Here is a 26,324-nt window from a genome sequence, read left to right as displayed (position 1 = left end):
GGGGAGATGTGGCCCCCCTCAACCCAGCTGGCAGTATCCCCCTCTTCCCCCCACCCCTACAAGGTGGGTCAGATGGTTTGGTCCCTCAGGGACCCCTCCAACAGGGCAAGCACGGATCAAAGCCATGCATGATCGTGGTCTCTGGTCCATCTTCGACGGAAACGCCACTGGAAATCCCGGAATTTTTGAATCTCACTCCTGATCTCAGTATTACTAGACAGACTATCAATTCCAAATGAACTAATGTTAGATCAATACAAGCATCTTCTCCAGTCCTCCCTCATTCTTATTGACCACATTACATAGGGAAGAATCCGTGTGGGTGTTCTCCTATCATTGTTCATTCATTTTGTAACTGGGGACTTTATAGATGATTTGGTTTAGAAACAGTAGCTTTATCACAATATCTTGCTGATACCCTGTTTCTCCAACAATATGGCCTCCCCCAATAGGAAGTCCCAGCATGTTTTATAGGCATGAAATGAAATTAAGCCCCTCCCCCCAAATTAAGGCCTATATTAAAGCATGCAAAATGGGGGGAATGGAGGGGGGGGGCTTGCCGTTAGGAAGTACTTTTGTTGCACACCCGAATATGGTGCTGCCTGCGTTGACCCCGATACAAAGTGCCCCACCAATGCTGAGGTCAACATCCAAGCCATCGCCGCCCGCTCACCCACCCGAAGATGCAAGGGGACTAAATATGCTTCCCAAACATGTAATTATATTATCTAAATAATATGTTTTAGTGATTATGTTCTGAGGTCATGAATTAGTATAATGTTTAGGGCTTTTTTACAACTACTTGGCAACAATGAATGAGTGGGTTTTCAGGGACTAGCGTGTGGATTCACAATCATGTTTCCACTGTTAAAAATAATCTATTCTTCTATACATATGTTAATTTTCACCATTGAAACTTGATAGTAGTAATACAATGAAGATATAATTGCAATTCTGAAGACAAGAATGCTATTTTTCCTACATTACCCCATGTAGAACTCTCCTGTAAAGGACACTGTACTGACCAATATGTCCGAGGCAGACTGTGTGATTGTGATCCAGATTGTCACAAATTTGGCAAGTGCTGTCCAGACTTTAAAGAGGCTTGTACAGGTAAGTCTTAGAATCTTTTGATTCTTTTCCAACACCTAGCTTGTAATAGACACTGAAGTGTACTTTTGGATTTATTCCTAATGCTACAATTCAGGTCAGTCCTTGGACTTGAAAATGTTGCATGAACATTAACTTGACACGTCAGTTTTTTATGTTGAAAAGGAAATTTGGAGAAATATTCAACCTTATGAATGTTCACAAGGATGAACATAGTTTTCTCATCTCTGTAGACCAGGAGAGAGTCAATTTGGTAAAGTGGTTAAGGCATCAGGTTAAAAACTGGGAGACTGAATTCTAGTCCCACCTTGGGCCAGTAACTTTCTCTCAGCCCTAGGAAGGAGGCAATGCAAACCATTTCAGAAAACCTCATCAAAGAAAGTGCAGGGAGTTGTCCATTAAATTTCTGAGAATCAGATACAATTGAACAAAAGGGGGAAAAATAGACCAGTCATATGTTTATACCTTCAATAAAAATAACATGCCTTTATATGGCTTGTTCCAGATTTTGTTACAAGAACATCTAACAAATAGATAAGATAAATTATTGAAGTTATAGGTCTGTCTCTTGAATCATGAAGGTTTTAACCACAGGTACACTGTAGGTTCTTCTTTTGCAAATATTACTGCTTCAAGACATCAGTGGTCCTTCACTTTAACAGGATTCAAGATTTTAACTCCACAATGGTATTGTAGTCTCCTAATAACATGCTTGTTTCTCAGAGGCTGTGACCTTGTGGATTAGGCTGTATAGAATTTCTCATTTCATGGAGTATGGCAAGCCAGCTGATTTATCCTTTCCTTGGGTGAATTCCAGGAGCCTGGTTGCCACCGACAGAATATCTATTACTTGTTTACCATTCTAATATTAACCACAGAAGTCCAAAATCTTGGGTTCTTTTTTTTATGTCATTTTTTTCCCAATATGTCATTTGTTGGACTACAAAATATTATAATAGATTTTTATTATACAGTATTACTTTAAGTTATACTGTAAGTTGGTCATTGTTCACAGCAAATTTATCTTATTTTGGGTATACAGCAATTAAATTTAAACCTGTTTCTATTCTTAGTCAAAACTATTCCTACTACTAAGCTTTACTTTAAAAATTATTGAGGTGGTAGTGGGCAAGCAGAATTTGGCAAGTCAGAACTGAAATATGGAGTTTTTAAAAAATGGACTTTCTTTTAACAAGCCTTTTGTCTAAAACAATAAATAGCTAATAATTACAAACTTAAATCAGCTAAGTAAGTAATACATAAACAATTTCAACTGAAATCTACTGTTTATGCTTGACTGTTCAGGAGCAGTGACTGTCACCACTACTAGAGCTCCCTTGACAAGGAAAACAATCCTCAAAACAAGTACTCTAGCAACGACCACCACAACCAAGCCACCAGCCACAACCTCCAAACCAAAATCAACAACCAAGCGTTCACCCAAAATTAATCCCAAACCAGTGTTTTTAAAGAAGAAGAAGCATAAGACGGTGTCTCATGAAACCGTGGAAGGTAAACTTACCTGAATTTTTGTGGAGGCAATAAATGTGTTTTAGCAGTCAACACACACACATACATACACAAACTCAAATATAATTTCCTTGTCTATACCACATGGTTTGGGAAAAAGACACAAGTTGGAATTGATAAACACTTTTTAAAATTCGTTCACAATGATCCATCCTTTCAATGGTTTCCACAGAATCTAATTTGCAATATTGATTGCTATGGTTGGCCTGTTAGCCAAATACTTATCCATCTTGTATATTTTTTTGGAACTTAAGTGTGTAATAGTTTGATGAATCTACCTACTCAACCTGCTGTTTAGGGATCTTCCCCCCCCCCTTTTTTTTTGACACGGACTGCATTTGACTTTAGCAGAAAGTGTTCCTTTATTCTCTCACTGCCCAAGATTGTTGTAGAAGGCCTGATTCTCCAGAATAGAGAACTGAGAGTGCTATGAGCCTCAAAAAGAGAATGGTAAGAAGATTAAAGAACAAAAGCAGTATATGAAGTGGTGATTGATAGAAAGAAATCAAGAATATTTTGCAACAGAAAATATGAAGCATAGTGAATGATCCTAATGTAAACCAATTGTAACAATGTTTGCTTTATTTTTCCTTACTTTATGCATTTATGCATTTATGCATTTATTATTTCTTATCCATGTCTACATTTTGCATAATGTTGTTTAATCTAAAAGTAAATAGTGTGACAAATATGCACTCATAAATGTATATATATGTATACACACAGAGAAAACACTGTATTTCATTACAGTTGTTTCGAAGTAGGTTTTAAGATGGAAGAGAAGAAAGAAAAGCTGATGAAAATCTTAATTATGTAGATATACTTATATACCTATATTTTCATTCATCATTGGCTTTTTTCATTTTGAACCCTGCAGACCTTGAGATTTTGGTTTGTAAGTATTGTTTGGATTGGAAATTACAATAGTCCAGCAGGTATCTAAAAATGTTGACTTGGAATATCAACATTCAAAATCTGAAATATTTACAATTTATATATTTATGAAGAGTCAACTTCAGGACAAGTTTTTGGATCCTTCAGTTTCTACTCTGAAAAGATACAAAAGTCATACCATCCTGTTTTCAAATATTGTCCACATTATACATCTAATGGAGTTTAATATTTTTGATGCTAATAGAAGCTTATCAGCAGTTATGTTATTTCTACACAAAGCCTTTGAAGAAATGTGTGGATTGAGAAGGAGATGTAAAGAAAGCCTGGGTGCCTTTCAGTATGGCCCAAATCAATTTAGGGATGTTTTACAGGGAGTTCAAATATGATCGTAATGTAATCTACCAAATTATTATTGTTTGCCATGATAGCCTTATATTACACACTATTGGTGTGATTTTGCCAAAAACTGGAAGTGCTAGTTTTTGTCAAAACCATTGTGAAATGCATTCATGTGACTGTGGGATGCTGCAAACAGCTGTACATGTGGCCATGGTTGTGGAGGTGCCACATTCATTGGAACTTTGTGGATCATAAGTCTCCTTTTTCTGGTCTGTTGTAACTTCGAACAATTGCAAAGTGACTGGTCATAAATTGAGGACTATCTATAAATGGAACCATTGAATATGAAATTTAAGACAGTTGAATGATGTCTGCATGATCTTAATTATTTTAAAAATTTTTCTTCTTAAAAATATAGCTGTGGGATCAAATTTGGAAGCTTTGGTGGGCCATATCCAAATTTTTTTGGGGGGCGGGGTCACATGCAACCTAAAACCTCAAATTATGTGTGCCACCTTCCCAGGGACTCCATCCGTGAACAAGAATTATAATCTCTAGAATGTTTATCTTTCTGATGACTGTAGAGCATTCTGAACAGTCTTCTGCGTCTTCAAAATCCTCATCGATTCGGAGAGAAACAGCTTCATTAGGAGAAACTGGGGATACAAGCAAGAATAATGATAAGGCAATAGAAGAACAAGAAATCAGAGGTATGCCTTCTGACCATTTTTACACATCCAGGAATAAGGATTGCATCGAAGCGACATATAAGTAATGTACATTTTTCTATCTTGAAAAAGTATTTAAAAATTTAAAAATAATGGTTGCTAATCTTTAAGGGTGTATTCAGGATAAAGTAAAAAAAAAGTCAATATAATGACCATGATGATGTGAGCAATGTTCTGTTTGTGTCTTACATGTGTTGCATATGCAATGCACATTAAAAAAAAAACAGACAGAGCTTTGATTCCACGGTTTCAGCCACCATCTTGACTTATTTTTAACCACACCTTTGGATCTTTCTGCTAATCTTCCAGTAGAGAGTAAGTATAAATAAACCTTGAGGATTTTATTTGGAGTATTGAGTAGATGTCAATAAACCTAAAAACATGTTAGTGCAATCTGGAAAGCTATAAGCCAGAAGACAAAACATTTACTTCTCTTTTGTGTTTTCATTTAAAACAATTTACATCACATTGTAAAAAAAACTGGAAGAAGTAAAGTTGATATTAGGATGTCACAGAATTTCAAATTTGCCTAGTCTGTTACTGGTGTGTTCTTTTATGACATTTGAAGCCTTGGAAAACTTCAATTTCAGAGGCCAGTGGTTGAGGCAAAAAGAAATGAATGTTTCCGCCTCCTGCCCCCCTTTGATTTACATTAATTGCAAAACCATGTGGTAAAAGTATAAACCCATTCAAATATTTTGATAATATTCAGAAGTATTTTGAGCTTAGATTTTTTTGAATTGGATCATACAGTAAGAGAAATTGTGTCAATAAATAGCCAATCATTCCGTAACCTCTTTTTTCTCTTCTGAAATACAGAATTAATTTTGCTAAACATCACAAACTACTGGTTTGTTAATTGGTATTCAACTAGCATTACTTTAATAGAAATCTGTAAAGTGTGTTGCTAATGCTTTTAGACCTGGTGATTCCTTTCATCATTTTAAATCTATAGGATCTGAAGCACTGTGTTGAAAAGTTGGCAGGGGAAACTTTTTCGAAATGAAAAATAGAATGTTTAATTTTCTTCCTCTCACCCCCACCCTTTTTTTTTTTTTTTTTTGCTTAAGCTCATGAAGCATCAAAATCAAGAAGAAAATCTTCAAAATCCAAAGCAGTGAAAGTGATTTCAGAGGATGATGGTAGTGGGGAAGGCAATGCAGTAACAACAAAGGCTACCACAACTACTACAAATATCGCTACAACAAAGCAGCCTTCTGTTACAACCACAACAAAGATGTCACCCACCACAACCACAACAAAAGTGCCATCCACCACAACCACAACAAAGATGGCACCCACCACAGCCACAACAAAGATGCCATCCACCACAGCCACTACAAAGATGCCATCCACCACAACCACAACAAAGGTGCCATCCACCACAACCACAACAAAGGTGCCATCCACCACAGCCACAACAAAGATGCCGTCCACCACAACCACAACAAAGGTGCCATCCACCACAACCACAACAAAGGTGCCATCCACCACAGCCACAACAAAGGTGCCATCCACCACAGCCACAACAAAGATGCCATCCACCACAGCCACAACAAAGATGCCATCCACCACAAGCACAAGTCAGTCATCTACGTCATCCACCACAACAACACAGTTTCCAACCACAACCACAAGGCAGCCATCTGTTACAACTATAAAAGAAATGGCTTCTACCACAGCCACAACCACAACAAAGCTAACATCCACTACTGCTGCTATAAAGCCACTACCCACCACAATTATGACAACAAAGCTGCCATCCACCAGCACCACACTTCCATCTACTACCACCACCACCACAAAGTTGCCATCCACTGCAAGTACCACCACAAAGCTGCCACCAATCACAGCAACAACAAAACTGCCACCCACAACTACCACCATCACCACCACAAATAAGCCATCCATCACAAGTACCACAAAACCATCCTATACTACAACTACTGTGAAGCTGCCATCTACGTCTACAAAGCAGAGTACTACAGAGCCCACAACCCAAGGAAATAAAGGTATTACAACAACTCTGGGTGATTATGTTAGCTATTTCCCAAATCCCCATTCTGAGCATGTTATTTCACTCTTCAAAATTACTACCACAAAACCATTAGGTTTGCAATCTAGTGCTGCTTCTACAACCAGTAGGATATCATTGCCTGCTGAAGCTATGGTAACTATGAAGAAACATGAAAATGTGATTTCTTCAAACCCCATGCCTTCCACACTTAAAGCAATAACAAGGATGTCTAACAGAGCTACTACTACTGTAGCAATGTCAAGAGATGATAAGAACGAACCTAGTTTATATGACAAAGTTACAGCAACAATGAAAACAAATATGACAATGGATGAAACTAATACAAAAGATATAACTACTGCAAGAAAAGGGACTGTAACAACAGATATTAAACATGCAAACAGAAGAGCAGACACAACACCAACAACTTCTGATGAACATGATAAAGGAGACAATCCAGAGAAAACTACTCCAACAATGGACACCACAAATAAACAGACTAGTCAAAGTAAGAAAAGTCATAAAAATGACAGTGTAGAAAGAAATATTACAGTCAGAGAGACAACAAGGAAACCAACAAATTCAGATTACACAACTGATCCAGTTGAAATTGATAAAAATGATAATCTAGATGGAATTTCTGCAATGACTGAAGAAACAATTACACCAACTACTCCAAATGAAAGAACTAGTCTTGATGCAGTTGATAAAAGTGACAATCCAGACAGAACTTCAACATTGACAGAAACAGCAATTACACAGACTGGACAAGATGAGTCCAGTCATAAAACGGACAATCTAGATACAAGCATGTCTGTCACAGAGACAACAATGTCACTAACTAATTCACATGAAACAACCAGACCTCACGTAGTTGATAAAAGTGACAATTCACATCGAACTACTGCAGTAACAAAGACCTCAATTACACAGACTGCTCCATTTGAGACAAGCAATAAAAATGACAATCTAGAAACAAACAATCCTGTCACTGAGATAGGAAAAACACCAAAAAATTCAGGACACAGAACTGGTCCTGATGGAATTGATAAAAGGAACAATCCAGACAAAATGTCAGCAGTGACAGAATCAACAATTATCACAACTAGTATGAATGATAGGACCAATCCCAATGGAGGTGATAACAGTGACAAATCAGACCAAACTACTGCAGTGACAAGAGCAATCACAAAATCTGGTCAAGATGAGACCAATCACAAAACTGACAATCCAGAAACAAGCACTTCTGTCACAGACACAGGGCAGACAACAACAAATTCAGGCAACATAAATAGGCTTAGCATAACTGATAAAGGTGACAATCCAGAGAGAACTTCAACTGTGACAGAAACAGCCATTACAGAGACTGGCCAAGATGAGACCAGTCGCAAGAGTGACAACCCAGAAAGAAGCACAGCTGTCACAGAAGCAACAATGTCAGCAACAAATTCAGAATACACAAGTCCTGATGTAGCTGATAAAAGTGACAATCCAGAGACAACTTCAACTCTGACAGAAACAGCCATTACACAGACTGGCCAAGATGAGACCAGTCGCAAGAGTGACAATCCAGAAACAAGCACAGCTGTCACAGAAGCAACAATGTCAGCAACAAATTCAGAATACACAAGTCCTGATGTAGCTGATAAAAGTGACAATCCAGAGATAACTTCAACTGTGACAGAAACAGCCATTACACAGACTGGCCAAGATGAGACCAGTCGCAAGAGTGACAATCCAGAAACAAGCACAGCTGTCACAGAAGCAACAATGTCAGCAACAAATTCAGAATACACAAGTCCTGATGTAGCTGATAAAAGTGACAATCCAGAGATAACTTCAACTGTGACAGAAACAGCCATTACACAGACTGGCCAAGATGAGACCAGTCGCAAGAGTGACACTCCAGAAACAGGCACAGCTGTCACAGAAGCAACAATGTCAGCAACAAATTCAGAATATACAAGTCCTGATGTAGCTGATAAAAGTGACAATCCAGAGAGAACTTCAACTGTGACAGAAACAGCCATTACACAGACTGGCCAAGATGAGACCAGTCGCAAGAGTGACAATCCAGAAACAAGCACAGCTGTCACAGAAGCAACAATGTCAGCAACAAATTCAGAATACAAAAGTCCTGATGTAGCTGATAAAAGTGACAATCCAGAGACAACTTCAACTCTGACAGAAACAGCCATTACACAGACTGGCCAAGATGAGACCAGTCGCAAGAGTGACAATCCAGAAACAAGCACAGCTGTCACAGAAGCAACAATGTCAGCAACAAATTCAGAATACACAAGTCCTGATGTAGCTGATAAAAGTGACAATCCAGAGATAACTTCAACTGTGACAGAAACAGCCATTACACAGACTGGCCAAGATGAGACCAGTCGCAAGAGTGACAATCCAGAAACAAGCACAGCTGTCACAGAAGCAACAATGTCAGCAACAAATTCAGAATACACAAGTCCTGATGTAGCTGATAAAAGTGACAATCCAGAGAGAACTTCAACTGTGACAGAAACAGCCATTGCACAGACTGGCCAAGATGAGACCAGTCGCAAGAGTGACACTCCAGAAACAGGCACAGCTGTCACAGAAGCAACAATGTCAGCAACAAATTCAGAATACACAAGTCCTGATGTAGCTGATAAAAGTGACAATCCAGAGAGAACTTCAACTGTGACAGAAACAGCCATTACACAGACTGGCCAAGATGAGACCAGTCGCAAGAGTGACAATCCAGAAACAAGCACAGCTGTCACAGAAGCAACAATGTCAGCAACAAATTCAGAATACACAAATCCTGATGTAGCTGATAAAAGTGACAATCCAGAGAGAACTTCAGCTGTGACAGAAACAGCCATTACACAGACTGGCCAAGATGAGACCAGTCGCAAGAGTGACAATCCAGAAACAAGCACAGCTGTCACAGAAGCAACAATGTCAGCAACAAATTCAGAATACACAAATCCTGATGTAGCTGATAAAAGTGACAATCCAGAGAGAACTTCAGCTGTGACAGAAACAGCCATTACACAGACTGGCCAAGATGAGACCAGTCGCAAGAGTGACAATCCACAAACAAGCTCAGCTGTCACAGAAGCAACAATGTCAGCAACAAATTCAGAATACACAAGTCCTGATGTAGCTGATAAAAGTGACAATCCAGAGAGAACTTCAACTGTGACAGAAACAGCCATTACACAGACTGGCCAAGATGAGACCAGTCGCAAGAGTGACAATCCACAAACAAGTCCAGCTGCCACAGAAGCAACAATGTCAGCAACAAATTCAGAATACACAAGTCCTGATGTAGCTGATAAAAGTGACAATCCAGAGAGAACTTCAGCTGTGACAGAAACAGCCATTACAGAGACTGGCCAAGATGAGACCAGTCGCAAGAGTGACAATCCACAAACAAGCTCAGCTGTCACAGAAGCAACAATGTCAACAACAAATTCAGAATACACAAGTCCTGATGTAGCTGATAAAAGTGACAATCCAGAGAGAACTTCAACTGTGACAGAAACAGCCATTACACAGACTGGCCAAGATGAGACCAGTCGCAAGAGTGACAATCCACAAACAAGTCCAGCTGCCACAGAAGCAACAATGTCAGCAACATATTCAGAATACACAAGTCCTGATGTAGCTGATAAAAGTGACAATCCAGAGAGAACTTCAGCTGTGACAGAAACAGCCATTACACAGACTGGCCAAGATGAGACCAGTCGCAAGAGTGACAATCCACAAACAAGCTCAGCTGTCACAGAAGCAACAATGTCAGCAACAAATTCAGAATACACAAGTCCTGATGTAGCTGATAAAAGTGACAATCCAGAGAGAACTTCAACTGTGACAGAAACAGCCATTACACAGACTGGCCAAGATGAGACCAGTCGCAAGAGTGACAATCCACAAACAAGTCCAGCTGCCACAGAAGCAACAATGTCAGCAACATATTCAGAATACACAAGTCCTGATGTAGCTGATAAAAGTGACAATCCAGAGAGAACTTCAGCTGTGACAGAAACAGCCATTACACAGACTGGCCAAGATGAGACCAGTCGCAAGAGTGACAATCCACAAACAAGCTCAGCTGTCACAGAAGCAACAATGTCAGCAACAAATTCAGAATACACAAGTCCTGATGTAGCTGATAAAAGTGACAATCCAGAGAGAACTTCAACTGTGACAGAAACAGCCATTATACAGACTGGCCAAGATGAGACCAGTCGCAAGAGTGACAATCCACAAACAAGTCCAGCTGCCACAGAAGCAACAATGTCAGCAACATATTCAGAATACACAAGTCCTGATGTAGCTGATAAAAGTGACAATCCAGAGACAACTTCAGCTGTGACAGAAACAGCCATTACAGAGACTGGCCAAGATGAGACCAGTCGCAAGAGTAACAATCCAGAAACAAGCACATCTGTCACAGAAGCAACAATGTCAGCAACAAATTCAGAATACACAAATCCTGATGTAGCTGATAAAAGTGAGAATCCAGAGAGAACTTCAGCTGTGACAGAAACAGCCATTACAGAGACTGGCCAAGATGAGACCAGTCGCAAGAGTGACAATCCACAAACAAGTCCAGCTGTCACAGAAGCAACAATGTCAGCAACAAATTCAGAATACACAAGTCCTGATGTAGCTGATAAAAGTGACAATCCAGAGAGAACTTCAACTGTGACAGAAACAGCCATTACACAGACTGGCCAAGATGAGACCAGTCTCAAGAGTGACAATTCAGAAACAAGCACAGCTGTCACAGAAGCAACAATGTCAGCAACAAATTCAGAATACACAAATCCTGATGTAGCTGATAAAAGTGACAATCCAGAGAGAACTTCAACTGTGACAGAAACAGCCATTACACAGACTGGCCAAGATGAGACCAGTCACAAGAGTGACACTCCAGAAACAGGCACACCTGTCACAGAAGCAACAATGTCAGCAACAAATTCAGAATACACAAGTCCTGATGTAGCTGATAAAAGTGACAATCCAGAGGGAACTTCAACTGTGACAGAAACAGCCATTACACAGACTGGCCAAGATGAGACCAGTCACAAGAGTGACACTCCAGAAACAGGCACACCTGTCACAGAAGCAACAATGTCAGCAACAAATTCAGAATACACAAGTCCTGATGTAGCTGATAAAAGTGACAATCGAGAGGGAACTTCAACTGTGACAGAAACAGCCATTACACAGACTGGCCAAGATGAGACCAGTCATAAAAGTGACAATCTAGAAACAGATGACACAATCAGCACTGATGGGATTGGTAAAAGTGACAAGCCAGACAGAAGTACAGCAGTAACAGAAACAGCAATCACAAAGTCTGGTCAAGATGAATCCAGTCCTAAAAGGGACAATCCAGAAATTCTTTTTTCCATTACAGAATCAATAATTACACACACTATTCCAAATATCAAAACAAATGCTCCTGCCATTAAGATCACAAGGACACCAACAAATTCAGATTACACAACTGGTCATGATGAGATTTATAAAAGTGACATTACTGACCAAATCTCTGCAATTACAAAAGCTACATTTACACCTTCTAATCTGAAATATAAAACTAATCCGGATGGAATATATATAAATCAGAATGCAGAAACAAGAACTCCATTTGTAGAGATAAGTACACCAATGAATTCCGAAGATTCAACCAGTCCTGATGGAATTAGTAAAAGTGACATTCCAGAATCAGCCTCTCCAGTCACAGAGACAACAATGACATCAATAAATTCAGAAGCCCCAATCAATCCTGAGAGAATTGATAAAAATGTTGATCCAGACAGCACTATTGCAGTGATGGGAACAACAATCTCACCATCTAATTTGGATTATTCAACCAAACCTGAAAGTATTGACAAACATGACAATCCTAACAATACTACTACAGTCATAATTACAACCTTTGCACTGACTGATCAAAATGGTACACCCAATCCAGATGATATCATTACAGATGTCAAACCAGATAAGACTATGCCTTTTACAGGCACAACAATTACTACCAATCAGGAGGACAAAACTGCTCGTGATAAAGATGATTATGGTGACAATCTAGACAGGACTACTGCAGTGACAGAAATAGCAGTTACACACACTGATCCAGATAATATAATCAATCCAGATGATATGATCAGACATGACAACCTGGATAAGATTACTGATGTTATAGGTACAACAATTACAGTGACTAATCCAGATATAACAAACAATGACAAGTTTAATACAGTTACAAAGCCAACAATTGCAGAGATTAATCCAATGGGTACAACCAGATCTGATAACAGAAACATCTTCCTAACTGGAACGACTGCAGTCATAAAAGCAATGACAATGGACCAAAGAAGTGACATGTCCATTCCTGAAGTTAATGTTAAAAATAAGAGACCAAAAGAAACTACAATAAACATGGATATTATAAGAAAATATATTGATATATCAGGAAAGTCACCTTCTCCCAATAGTGATGCTATCAATGGACTGGAAACAACTGCAACAGTTGCCAAGACAACAATAGCACAAACTGACACACAGACAACTTTCAGCATCACAACAGAATCTAAACCTTTAAGTAATTCTGCTAATTTTGAGGGAGATGACAGGCCAGGCAGTAACACCACAAAAACTACAGCTATCATAACAGAATCAAATCTTAGTTTACTTAGCCCAAATGATAATGATAAAAAGAGAAGGGCAGACACCATTACCAAAATTACTCGGACATTAACTATTGAAACTACAACCTCCCCTCAAATAAATAAACCTGAACATCCAGACATAATAACTAATAAAAAAATTAATCTTGTTTCAGATAAAGGAACCACAAAAGAAAACCCAACTAACAAGAATACAGTAACACAAGTAAGTACAACTTCCAGCACCCTATCTTCTACAACAAACAAAATTACATCATATTCCTGTACTTGGTCCACTATTGTTAAACCTACAACACAAAGGCAAGTCACTTGTTACTCCAGTCCAAGAGATGCTACCATTTCCACAACTATATCTCCACAGATGATTATCAACAAGACTACAACCGATGTTCAACCAGAAAAGATTGCTACACTGCTATTGTACAAAGGTATATTCAATTTTCTTATTATCTACATCACTGTATTAGAGCCCTGTATGATAGAAATAATGTGTAATAAGTCTGAGCATAACTATGTTTCTGAAAGGCATTGAGATGTATGTGTCAGTGGGAAATTGTGTATAGGAAGATTGGGCTGTTATTTAGGGAGATTGGAAGAATAGAATAGAATAGGATAGGATAGAATAGAATAGAATAGAATAGAATAGAATAGAATAGAATAGAATAACAGAGTTGGAAGGGACCTTGGAGGTCTTCTAGTCAAACCCTCTATTTAGGCAGGAAGTCCTATACCATTTTAGACAAATTATTGTTCAACCTCTTCTTAAAAACTTCCAGTGTTGGAGAATTCACAACTTCTGGAGACAAGTTGTTCCACTGGTTAATTGTTCTAACTGTCAGGAAATTTCTTTTTATTTTTAGGTTGCTTCTTTCTTTGATTAGTTTCCATCCATTGCTTCTTGTCCTGCCCTCAGGTGCTTTGGAGAATAGCTTGACTCCCTGTTCTTTGTGAAAACCCCTGAGATATTGGAACCGTGCTATCATGTCATCCCTAGTCCTTCTTTTCATTAAAAGAAGAAGAGATATGTTCTAGACCAAAATGATAATGATCTCAGGAGCACCAATATATTTGAATTAACCTTATAGCCTTAAAAACAAGGGTTTTTTTTTTCTTAAAATCTTGTGTATTTCGAGAAGTTTTTTTCTTTATGCCCTGCTCTATTTTTGAATTTTTAAATTTTATTCTTGGGTTTTTATTGATGGATAATTGTTTCTTTGCAATTTGGAAAGATGTTTTGTGAGGATTGTTACATAATTTGTTGAGGTGGTTTATGTCATTGTTTGAACTGTACTTTGCCCTTCTTCTATTAATCTGTATTTTATGGTGGGGTAATTTGAAAAAATAGCAATTAACCTGAATATTATCCTCAAACTTCATGACTAAATCAAGATATAAGCTTCAGGCCTCAGACATTATATTACAATTCCCATTAACTGTAGCCTTCCATGGTTGGACATGATGGAAATTGAAGATTTGGAAAGGAACATATTTGGAAAATACTGTCGTGCTCCAAAAGAGATCATTGAAAGCTTTGTTGAACAGCTCTTTCTTAAAGTACTATAATTAAGCAACTAAGCATTTGGGGCTTGAGATGTATTATTCATGTTTATTTGGTATTTTCATGCCCCACACACATTTTGACCCTCCTATCAGTTCTTTAAAGATTAATGTGACCCAGAGGTGAAATTCAAAATTTTTCTCTACTGGCTCTGTGGGCATGGCTTGGTGGGAGTGGCTTGGTGGGACTCAGTGTCTAAAAAGAAGGTGGCCGGACGTGGATGGGGCCAACCGATTCAAATTGTCCCTACCACCTCTCCTAACTGATTCAAATCGTCCCTACCACCTCTTCTGAGGTAGTGTGAGAAGGTTGAATTTTACCCCAAATTGTGACCGGTCTATCATTATGATCTAATCTTAGTGAACAAACTTATTTTTTTTTAATGGAATATATATTTAATGAGTTGCTTAATAAAGGCTTTAGTTGTATATTGGTAACCCGTGACACATTTGGTCATCTTTTTAGAGATACATCATTACCTAAACAGAGAAACATAATGCCATGGGTGGGCCAAAAAAGCAGTGAAACCAACTTCTGACTTCATGCTGGCTTCCTCGTTGAATTTCCTTGTAGGAAGCTGGCTTGGAGAAAATCTGTGGGGAAGTTAGCAGAGATTGTAAGTCCAAGACCAGAAAGTTAGTAAATGGCCAACTTTTTGACTAGAAAAAGCATTTAATAATTATAAACTAGGTAAATGCTCATACACTTAGAAAACTAGTTTGATATAATAGTTAAGGTGCTAGTTTAGAATCCAGGAGATTTTAAATTCTTCATTTCCCTTATGCATGAAAGCTAGGTGGGTGTCTTAGGTCCTGATTGGAGGATTAATACTTTACCAAAATGTCATATTTCTTTAGCATTTCTAATTTATTCTCATATTAGAAAGAGTGCATGGAAATATTTGACAAAATAAATGGAACTTCACTATTCCCACCTAATTTCCCAATGAATTTCCACAGTTGATACAGAATGAATGACACAAGAATCAGCTATATTTTTCTAAATATAAAAAGTTGAAATGTTATAGAAAATAATATACCAAGCAGCGTTCTTTTAAATTACATAACTTATCTGGATTAAGCACATTGTTAATCATATGAGTTGCATGTTTTTTTGAACGATCACAACTATTTCAGGTAAAAATAATATATTAATCCAATGCATTATTCCTTAATTCAAAGTACTGCATTTTAGTTTTAGGAAACATTGCATTGTCTCTGTGTCTCTGTCTGCTTGTCTGTCTGTCTGTCTGCTTGTCTGTCTGTCTGTCTGTCTGTCTGTCTGTCTGTGTCTCTGTCTCTGTCTCTCTCTCTGTCTCTCTAATGGAAATTTGGGGGTTCATTTTTAATCAAATCAAACATGGATTTTAAAACTAAAAAGGTTAATTATTTATTAGATGTACCAGAAGAGATGAACTTGTGTAATAAGAAGCCTGTAGATGGGATTGTCCCTCTACAAAATGGATCACTTGCAGTGTTCAGAGGTGAGTAGCACATGACAGAGCTTAAGTTTTGGACAAAATAATACAGAATTACAGAATAAAATATGAATTTTGTTGTAAATATTTCAGCCCCAGATCAGGGTGAAGTTATATGGTGGTTGGTAGTTCTAATCAAGACCTTCTCTAACTTTATCAGAAGATATATTCACATAATGGTTCTTACAATGAAATTTGCACTGCTAATGTGCACTGCCACATTCAGAATGCACTCTCCAGAATTGGAGCAAGATCATTTGGGCAACTTAGAAATAAACCATTAACTTTAGTAGAAATGATTTACAACCCTCATAAACTACCCAAACTCAGCATTCCCCGTAGTGTTTAGAAACATTTGGAACAATATTTTAACACAAGTGCAGGCTGGGTGGGTAATGTTTGTACAGAGTTCTACAAACTAGTTACCCAGGCCATTATGGGCTATCCACCAATTCATCTGCTACAAATTTCTATTTACTGTGAAATCTGCCATGTTGTTAAGAGGCTCATATATTGTTTCTCTTTCTATAACACTGGTATTTACTTGGCTTTGCAGATCATTATTACTGGCTGCTAAATGGAACAAGTTCACCCTCCCCTCAACCTCGTAAAATCTCTGAGGGATGGCATATCCCTTCCCCCATTGACACTGTGTTCTCCAGATGTAACTGTGACGGCAAAACCTTCTTTTTCAAGGTGAGTCATATTTCTTTTCCACAATGTGAGTCTTGGTACCATAGGAGTTAAGAAATTGAAAGTGTAATTTAAAAAAAAAACCTGAAATGTTACATGAAGTGACATAAAACAAGATATTATTGATCAACAGATGATGATCAGGTAAATCTCCCACAGTTCATTTATAGTATAGGCAACTTGTTACAAATCAACAGATTACTTTTGAAGACATCAAAAGAAGTGCTGGAGAAGTCAATGGTCTAGTTGTATGCATGAACACACATGATCAAGTTCTCTGCACAAAGCCTAATGAAATGAAATCATTAAAGTTCATTAACTTTCAGGCATGAAGTACACTTGGCCCCTTTAAAGTCATATGCAGGCTGCACTTCAAGAAGTAATTGGGACCAAAACAAAAACAATTTCATTTTGTATCTTTTGCATTTAAATAAAATTAAAACTAAATTAAAACATAATTGTCCTATTAAACTTTGTGAATTTGATGACAACTTTTGGAGAGGCTCTGGAGCTGCACAGGGGCTTATGTACAGGGGCACAGACAGCCCCTGGACCACAAATTGCATACCTCTGATGTACTGTCTTAACTTGGGATCCTCTAAGATGAGTTGCCAGGAATTTTGAAGGCCAATTTGCCTTAAAACTGTCCTGCTCCCAAAGCCTCATAAATAAACTTAGCTTAGCAGGAACACAGGTGGGTCAGGTTAACGTGTACTTGTTTATAGAAAATATTTATGCTTATAAAAAAAAAATTCAAGCTAATTCCTTCCATGTAACCTAAGATAATAAATGGGATGCTCTGTTTCTCTATGCTTATTTTAAATCCACTGTTAAAATATATGTTTGTAGTCCTTCTTCCTGGTGAAGTATCTCTGAAGGAATAGGAGAAATGCCTGGACTCATAGTTCCACCTGAAGTTCAACAAGTTGAAGAATGCTAGTTCTAGAAACTTCAACAAACTAAGTTTACTATAGGCTAAATAATGGGATCAGTTTGTTGTAATGGTTAAGGCATCAGGCTAGAATTAGGAAGACTAGTCCTACTTTACATATAAATCCAGCCAGGTGATCCTGGACCAGTCACTCATTCTCAGTCCTAGGAAGGAGGCAATTGCAAAGCGCTTCTGAAACACATCTCTCTCTCTCTCTCTCTCTCTCTCACACACACACACACACACATACACAGTGCTATAACTTTCTGTATTAGAAGCAAAACTGGTTTGATGTTTCTTCCATGTTATATACTTCACTGTGGTTTTCAATCAGCCATCAAGACACAGTGGAAGGTATTCTTAGTGGTGGCTTGTACTCTCTGGGATTTGGTTGGTTCTGAACAGAATTCCAGATGCATACTTCAACAAGGCAATTCCGGTTTCAATAGCATTTTCTGCCACTTTTATATTGCTTTAAATTTATTTATATAGAATTGCAATTGTGCTGTTAATCTGGCATTCAGTTGTGAAAAGTGGTAATAAGGCTAATAAAAACAATGAGTAGTGAGGCTAATAAAAGCATTAAGTAAATCATGCCTACATATTTTAAGAAGCCCTTAGATTTTTACGAATAGTTTATTTGGCTACACACTTCCAGTGTTTTTGTTTAAATTTTGCATGATTTTCCCGGTAGAAGAAAAATCTTTCAAACCCCATGTTACATTTCTTCACAAACAAATTACAAGTTGCATCAGAGTCTAATGCAACATATGCCTTAGGTGTTGGTGCCTTCAACTAGCATTGCACTTTTCAGGGGTCCCAATACTGGCGCTTCACCAATGATGTAATGGATCCTGGCTATCCTAAGCTGATTGTAAAAGGATTTGGAGGACTGAATGGGAAAATTATCGGAGCTCTTTCAGTAGCTCACTACAGAAGCAGGCCAGAATCGGTGCATTTTTTCAAAGAAGGTAGGTCTGTTGTTTTCCCGTGTCTATCAGGTGCATTAAAGAAGTGGTAAATCCTTTTATATTTTCTATCTATGTGGTCATCTTGGTAAAAATACAGGAGTGGTGTACCACCGGTCTTCCCTGGTGTAGTCTGAATTGATGCTTTTGCCATTGTGAGTAAAGTGATCATTTGCCTCTAGCATCTATATGGCTTCTGCCCAATAAAGGTAGCTACGCAGTGGGATTTTAGCTGTGCAGTGGGATGATCTTCACATATATAACACTTAACATTTGCTCCTGATGTTTTTCGCTCTTCTATCCTAGGATCACAATGGGGCAATACAGTAGGACTCAGTGGGAAGGTGCAGTTAAAACCTGACTAATGAAGCTTATTTCTTTGAAATATATTGCATTATGGGCTTCTTTCTCTTGCTGGCACACCTGTCATTCAGCATAAGAGAGTCTTTGATGCTTAATTCAAATAAGTGACTTAATTAAATCAGCAGTAAAGTAGTAGTTTCAAAAGGAAGCAATGGGATGATGCATAGTAGCAGTCAATTTCAAAGAAGCATTAGGCATTTCATGAATGTGGAAACATTAAAGTAGCATCCATAGCATTCTGATTTTTTTTTTTAAAAAACTTTAAACTTAAAAAATGGTGTTGCTACTTCATTCTCACTGATAAAAAGATTTTAAATGGCTTTATCTTAACAATTTAAATATGTATTTTTAAGTCTGGTTATTATTTAATACTATTAAGCAGGGGTAGGTTTCTACTGGTTCTGTCCACCTCTGTAGAACTGGTAGCTCTGAAGAGCAGCAGACATAGAACCGATTCTTTGTCTGGTGATGTTTTTGCCCACCCACCCACCCGAGCTCTTACCTGATCTTTATTTCCTGATTTTTCAACTTCAGCTGCCAAACGAGGCACAGCTGCAGTTAAAAAAGCAGAAAAAAAGAGAGGCTGCTTCATGCTGATGACGATTTACAGGAGCGAGGCTCGCTCGCAGCGCACAGGGAAGCACATCATAAATCACCAAACCTCGTAAATCCCGAACCGGGAGTTAACTCTGTTGTATCCCATCCCTGCTATTAAGCTCCTTCCTCTATCAAAAATATTATTTTACTTGTTGCCTAACTGCATCTGCATTCATTTTATTGCATATAAACAATTAATACTGTCCCCATGTCACATTTGTTCTTGAAATCAAAGTAACTGAAGGATACTTGTTTCTGTTTGATTTAATGGACCACTTTGTTCATTTAGCAGAGTTTGGCTGCAACAAGCTAAATTTCCATCCAGACACCTCCCTGAACACACAGTAAACAAATCCACTGAATGCTATGTAATTAGGATGAGGCAGTTAAAATTTTAGTTTATTTTAAATTTCCTGCAATCTGTCATTTGTGAAATATTATCAGTTGTTAGGCTAGGTCTTTAAAAACTAGGTTTCATTGTACTGTATTACTTTTGGTTTCACTGTGTTACTTTTCTCCTATAGGTGGCAATGTTCAACAATATATCTACAAACAAAAACCAAAGAAGTGTAAGAAGAAAGTTGTAACTGTGAATTATCCAGTTTATAAACCAAAGACTCTGGTTCTGAGGCAGAGACGCTTTGGACGTGCAGTACAATCTCGTCAGATCTTCCGTAGAATCCGGATAAGGCAGTACCCAGTCATTCGGATCACCCATCATTCGACAGGCATGGTCCTTGTTTTGCCTTGTTTAGAGGCTACGATTAATTAGGTTGTACAATGTTACAGTTCCAAAAATAACCTCCAAATGAAGCAGCCCAACTGTATGGAGGTTGATTATATCTTGCTCTTTTAATGTTTTGTCACAGGGGCTTGTATGCCATTAAAATATCTTCTGAATGATTTTATATCATCTTTATAATTTCAAAAGAGATTGTTTTGTGTTTGCAGGAGTACTGCAGCCAGAGGTTAAAATTACATCATATTGGAGAGGATTTCCCAAAGAATTTAATTCTGCTATTTCTGTTCCTAATGAGGAGAATGGGGATGGATACGATTACTATGCATTTGCTAAAGGTATGTTGTGGCTATGACTTCAGATACTGCCAGTTATTTGAGGCTGTTTCTCATAAGATTATTTGTACTTTTCTTGAGATCCTCAGTTTCAGAAGTTTCAGCCCCGTACCACATTTCTAGTCTCTCCTTAAAATAGTTTAAAGAGCTGGACAAAAATACAGGTTTGAAAGGCGAGTGAAAAATGTTAATTGTGTATGAGTATTCCATTTTTAGAAATTATTTAAGCAGAAAAACAGGTGCGGTTTATATGAATTTCAAATATGAAATAATTGCTGAGTAACCATTTTTACAGCCCATTTTATTGTATGTATATATAACATACACTTGATAATGGATCTCTTTGAGTGGAATGGAACTGCATCCTTTCGTAGGATGTTAAGTACTGCACACAAAGATTATCAAGAAACCCAGTAAAAGTCCTCAAGTCTGGCATGACTCCTGAGAATCAAATCCACGGAATTTTCTTGACAGAGTTACAGAAGTGGATTGCCATTACCTTCTTCCAGAAAGCTTTTAAAGAATTCCTAGTGTATACAACCCTAAAATTCTGAGTACTTGTAGTATTAATCTGACCTTGCTTGGCCATCTGAGAAAAATGTTGCCACCTGTTCGGGAAAGAAATTGGGTGGAAAGGTTCAGCTCTATTTGTTTAGCTTAGAACTACTGTCTTACAGTGATTTTTGGAGAAATATGCCTTTATATAACTTATCCTATTCAAAATAACGCAATAATGTTACTGTTCACTTTCTGATAGCCACTGTGTCTTAGCATGGTTAAGTAAAACAGGAATTTTAAATTAGGTGTTAGCCAAAATGTGCATGACAAACTTGAAAGAAAAACATGACTTTGTATGAGATATAAAAATCAGACAACACTGGATTATACAGGATACTAAATTCAATCCCATGATCAGGCTTGCAACCCATCTTGGATATTTTGCTTTCCATAGAACCCTTTATCTCAATAGATAATAGATAGATAAATGCTAGCAGGACGATAGTTGGCTAGCATTTGTCCTTTCTGGGTAGAAAACAAAAGGTGAGGCAGGAAGAGTTTGCATTTATTTTTTACAAGTGTAAAATGGTCAAGAGGTTTTTTCCATCCTCCTTTATTCTTTAAAAAGTCTAGCATGGTTACAACATTACTGGGCTGCTTGATACATAATGTTTCTTTCCCTGATCTTTTGGATGGAAGCCTCTATTGTCTAAAAAGCCTGTTGCCGAAAGGAAACCTTAGGCTGCCTTATAAATTCCAAAAAATAAGTACGAGCCCCTTCTCTGTCCTGGTTTGATTTGACTGAATATTTTAGGGTTTTTTCATCTTACTGAAAATTCAACCCATTTCCCCCAAGGTAAGCAGATAAATGAGGCAAATACACCTTAGCCCATTCATCTTACAATCGCTTGAGTTGCTCAATGCTATCTGTCCTCTTGGAGGAATCTATGAAGTACACCAAGGTTTTCTCTGCAATAAGACAGGAGAAACTGTCTTCCTGCCGCTTTCCAAATGACTGAAATTGCATGGAAAGAAAGGCCTATCTCGAACTGAGGATTTACATGATCGATTGTTTTTCAACTGTTAATACTTGCGTAGCGTGATTTTAACAACCCTGTTCTCCCATTCCATTCCTTTTCAGATAACTACTACAACTTGGATGTGGGCAGCAGAATAGCAAGACCAGTTACAACGCAAACTGGGCAGACGGTGTCCAATGCTTGGTACAAGTGTCCTGCATAATAACTTGGAAACTCAACCAACCTGAAAGAAATGCTTTTGTGTGACAGTTTCTCTAGTTTTTATTAATAAAGACAATCAACTGTACATACAACAATCATTTTATAACATTTAAAAAAGACTGCTTTAAGCTTGGCAGCTATTATACTAATGCAGAAGAAAGGCAGACTAAACCGTATACACCATTTCCAAAATTTGTACAGCATTTAATTAATGTTGCCTCTGTTCAGGCCTCCTCTGCCACCCATTGCATGAGTTATACCTGCAAGAAAGATACAGCAGTTACATATTTTTCTTTCAATGAATGTTCCTTTGCCTTTTGATATTTTAACTATCTGCATTACAAGAATTTCTCTGCCACTGTTATTACTGTAAAATAATCATTCCATATCTTATTTTGAATATCACAGCCACCACAGCCACAATTTGGAGTGGATAATTCTGTTCCATTACACCCATCTTAACCAAGCCTCGATCTGGAAGCTGAATGGGTAATATCTTAAACTTCATTCAAATATTAATGGGAGCAGGTTTTTGGAATTCTGGGAATTACAGCAGTACGATTAGTAAAAATGAGGTCTTAAAGTTACCATTAAGTGGAATTAACATACATATTTAAGACAAACAGCTTCAAGTAATTGAAAATATTGCTTCTAACAGCGTTTTCAATTTTAAAAAAGTTTCAGCTTAGAAATCACGATTTCTTTTTTGTCCGTGTAAGCTATTTTTTTTTGTATTTACTATGAATCATATCTCTTTACTGCACTCTGTTCTTGATCTACTTTAAATGTTTTAATTTTCTTCGTAACTGAAACAACTAACTTAGTTGGTATATACATGTCAAGCACAAATGTGAAGGATCAATTAAGCTGATTTATCACTATGCCCAGGAATCTTCTTAATTAAGGGTCATCACCTGCATAAGTTAGATAAGGGTCAATGACATTTAAGGGGGATTAGACCTAGTTTACTTGTGGCTACGTAGGGATTCCAGGTTGATTCCTCTTTTCACTCCGCCCCCAGGTTCTGCCATTCCTTCTCTTACAATATGTGAGCTAGCAGGGGTCCTACATTTTTCAAAATTTCTACACTATATGCATACTTCATTTTTTTCAACAGTAAGTAATGCAACTTATTTAACTAAGCCCCACTGGGATTGAAATATACTCACCCCTGTGTCTATTAAACTGACGACCACGAACTCCAGCCCTTAAGGTCGGAGGCTGAAGTCTAACGCGTCGGAAGGGTTTGGGATGATTGCTGCTTGTATCTGGAAAACAAATAATGGGGCATCGATTTTCTTAAGGTACCACCTGATTTTTGTACTGCAGGATTGTGTGGCTTTAACAAATAAAATATTTAACTAGAAAATAAGTGGCTGGTTTTTTTCTATATGCAACTTTGTAGACCGGGTGAATGGTTATTTTCATATGGAACTTCAATTAATGGTAATACAAGCAAACTCCTGTAAAGTTTTTTTTTTAAAGTGTTTTGTCAAACGGCTGGAGGATTGATGATCAGAGTTCATGCCCAAATGGATCTTTAAGATACAGAGAGTGATTAGTGAGAATCCTTCCTTTTCATATCCACAGACTGCAATCTTTTCTACAATAAAAGCTGAAATGGTGGAGAAATACAAAACCATCAGGGGCTCAATTATTCCTCGTTTGATGTCCCATATCAATAAAAATTCATAAGTACAGGTAGTCCTCAATTTATTATCATAACGTAGACCAAAATTTCCATCATGAGTCATGACAGTTGTTAAGTCAAGGCACTCACCTGACCACACCCAGCTTTATGGGTTTTTTTTTAATGGTAGTCGTTAAGTGAATGCCACAGTCATTAAGTGAATCCATATATTCCCATGGGTGGGGTTTTTTTGGAAACTGGCAATCATGATCATATGACCCAAAACGTTGCAACCAGCCATATAGATAAGCCAGGTGACAGGCATCTGAAATGCAGTCATGTTGACTACTGGGATGTATGCAGCCATTGGAACTCTGGGAACTGGATCCTAAGTAGCTTTTGGGGGCTCCGTCATAACTTCCAGTGCTTAAGTGAGGACTACCTGTACTCCAAATGATGGTTATATGGATCCAAGATTTGATGGAGTTATATATACCTGCAGATGAACTAGATGGAGGATCTTGACTGGTAGAAGGAAGATCTGATTCATCAGGAGTTTGAGATGATTCCTCCTCTTGCTGGCTATCAATGTCTAGACCTACCTCTGAAGAAATTCTAGAACAAAAGGAACAACAACAACCTCAAAAATATATACAAACACAGAGCCCCAGGAGAACAGCCAGGCTTTTAAGGCCCTCTGAAATACCTTAATTTTACTCAGAAAACCACCATAACTTTGGAAGCAGCCTACACTTTATGTTCACCCACACCTAGTGATGGCACAGGAGATGACATATTCAGTGGTGAAACCTGAATTTCATCTTTATTGTTCTAGCAAAGTAACACTTACCATATCTGTGAGAACTAGTATGGAGACTTTTATTTCCTTTTAACGGTGGAATAAGAAAAAAATGGAACCGCAGAAGTAAATCTCTCACTGGTTTTCTCCAGCTCTGTGTTAGTTCTCTGCTAATTTTTACTACAAGTAATATGTATCGAGACTATTTCTATTACAGTTGAGCAAAATAATAATGGTGTTTTGCTCTAAGAAAATATAATCAGTTTTAAAAAAAAGCTCAACTGAACACTGGGAAAACTTAGCAATGAAGTTATCAAGTCCATCTATCAAAATTACTTCAAGTGGCTCTATAGCCACATTATGCTCAATAACAAAGTACATCATTATCAAGAATTAACTATACTTAGCCTTAGTCAGAGCAACAAAGTTGGATAAAAGAACAGAAAAATAACTCAGGTGCATAGAAATGTCCCCAAAACATTTACTTGTGCTTCCTAATTTTATCTGCTGTTAAGTTTCAATATCCTCAATATCAGAAGAGAACTAGTTTCAACTAGAATGCTAATCGATGTTATTTTCTATTATGAGCCTAGTGAACTTGCAAATCACTCCCTGGATCCCTCTGGCAATTTTATATAGGGATTATATTCCTGCAGAGGGATCAAAAAGGAAAAGCAACTCATAAGGACTACTACTAATAAATATTTGGCAGAATGCCACGGGCCCAGATGCAAGTCATTCTGGCCAGGAATGTATAATTGAAATTCTGCTTTCGGCAATCCATCTGTTATGGCACAAAACCTCCTATCCAAACAGATTGGTCTTAAGAGTGCTCTCAGACTGGAAAGTAGAGTGGCTCTGCCAGAACAAAGTCCAAACAGATGTTAAGAGTATATTACTCTTGGAGAAATGGGAATATTCTGGTAGGTAAAACCACCATATTGTTTGTTTTCAAAATGCAAAAGATTCAGTGATAGGTAATGAATGATCAGAACATCAGCATTTCAGTTAGATCAAGGGTGTCAACACACTGTCATGTGACATATCACAACTTTTTCCTCCTTTGCTAAACCAGGGGTGGGCGTGGCCAGCACGTGATGCATTGTCCCACAGGCCGCGAGTTTGACATCCCTGAGTTAGATTGTACCTATCTTATTCAGGTGATTTTGCAGGTAAAATCTG

At 37.8% G+C, this 26,324-nt stretch overlaps 2 protein-coding genes across 4 annotated transcripts in view; one reads left to right on the top strand and one right to left on the bottom strand.

The window, feature by feature from the left end:
* Positions 1–23,201, top strand: part of PRG4 (proteoglycan 4) — a 33,994-nt gene extending 10,793 nt beyond the window's left edge. Inside the window, exons 3-22 of the mRNA XM_087930374.1 lie at positions 997–1,113; positions 2,416–2,622; positions 4,458–4,583; positions 5,672–6,081; positions 6,409–8,338; positions 8,408–8,674; positions 8,732–8,842; positions 8,900–9,010; positions 9,068–9,523; positions 9,584–9,877; positions 9,941–10,213; positions 10,277–10,549; positions 10,613–13,518; positions 13,675–13,741; positions 16,268–16,354; positions 16,905–17,044; positions 18,787–18,943; positions 20,425–20,628; positions 20,852–20,977; positions 22,614–23,201. Coding sequence (XP_087786500.1) covers positions 997–1,113; positions 2,416–2,622; positions 4,458–4,583; positions 5,672–6,081; positions 6,409–8,338; positions 8,408–8,674; positions 8,732–8,842; positions 8,900–9,010; positions 9,068–9,523; positions 9,584–9,877; positions 9,941–10,213; positions 10,277–10,549; positions 10,613–13,518; positions 13,675–13,741; positions 16,268–16,354; positions 16,905–17,044; positions 18,787–18,943; positions 20,425–20,628; positions 20,852–20,977; positions 22,614–22,714 — 8,363 coding nt within the window. The 3' untranslated portion in view covers positions 22,715–23,201. The remainder of the gene's footprint in view (positions 1–996; positions 1,114–2,415; positions 2,623–4,457; positions 4,584–5,671; positions 6,082–6,408; positions 8,339–8,407; positions 8,675–8,731; positions 8,843–8,899; positions 9,011–9,067; positions 9,524–9,583; positions 9,878–9,940; positions 10,214–10,276; positions 10,550–10,612; positions 13,519–13,674; positions 13,742–16,267; positions 16,355–16,904; positions 17,045–18,786; positions 18,944–20,424; positions 20,629–20,851; positions 20,978–22,613) is intronic.
* Positions 22,749–26,324, bottom strand: part of TPR (translocated promoter region, nuclear basket protein) — a 58,109-nt gene continuing 54,533 nt past the window's right edge. For all 3 annotated transcript variants that reach the window (XM_026703249.2, XM_026703250.2, XM_087930423.1), the window contains 3 exons: positions 24,840–24,958; positions 23,883–23,981; positions 22,749–22,973 (listed from right to left, as the gene is read on the bottom strand). In XM_026703249.2, the coding sequence (XP_026559034.1) occupies positions 22,918–22,973; positions 23,883–23,981; positions 24,840–24,958 (274 nt within the window). In that variant the 3' untranslated portion in view covers positions 22,749–22,917. The remainder of the gene's footprint in view (positions 22,974–23,882; positions 23,982–24,839; positions 24,959–26,324) is intronic.

The sequence above is a fragment of the Pseudonaja textilis genome, chromosome 3 (genome assembly GCF_049901715.1).
Source record: "Pseudonaja textilis isolate UNSWEBS1 chromosome 3, rPseTex1.2, whole genome shotgun sequence".
Lineage (NCBI taxonomy): Eukaryota > Metazoa > Chordata > Lepidosauria > Squamata > Elapidae > Pseudonaja > Pseudonaja textilis.
Note: the sequence above shows the minus strand (reverse complement) of the source record. Positions and strands in the feature narration are given on the sequence as shown.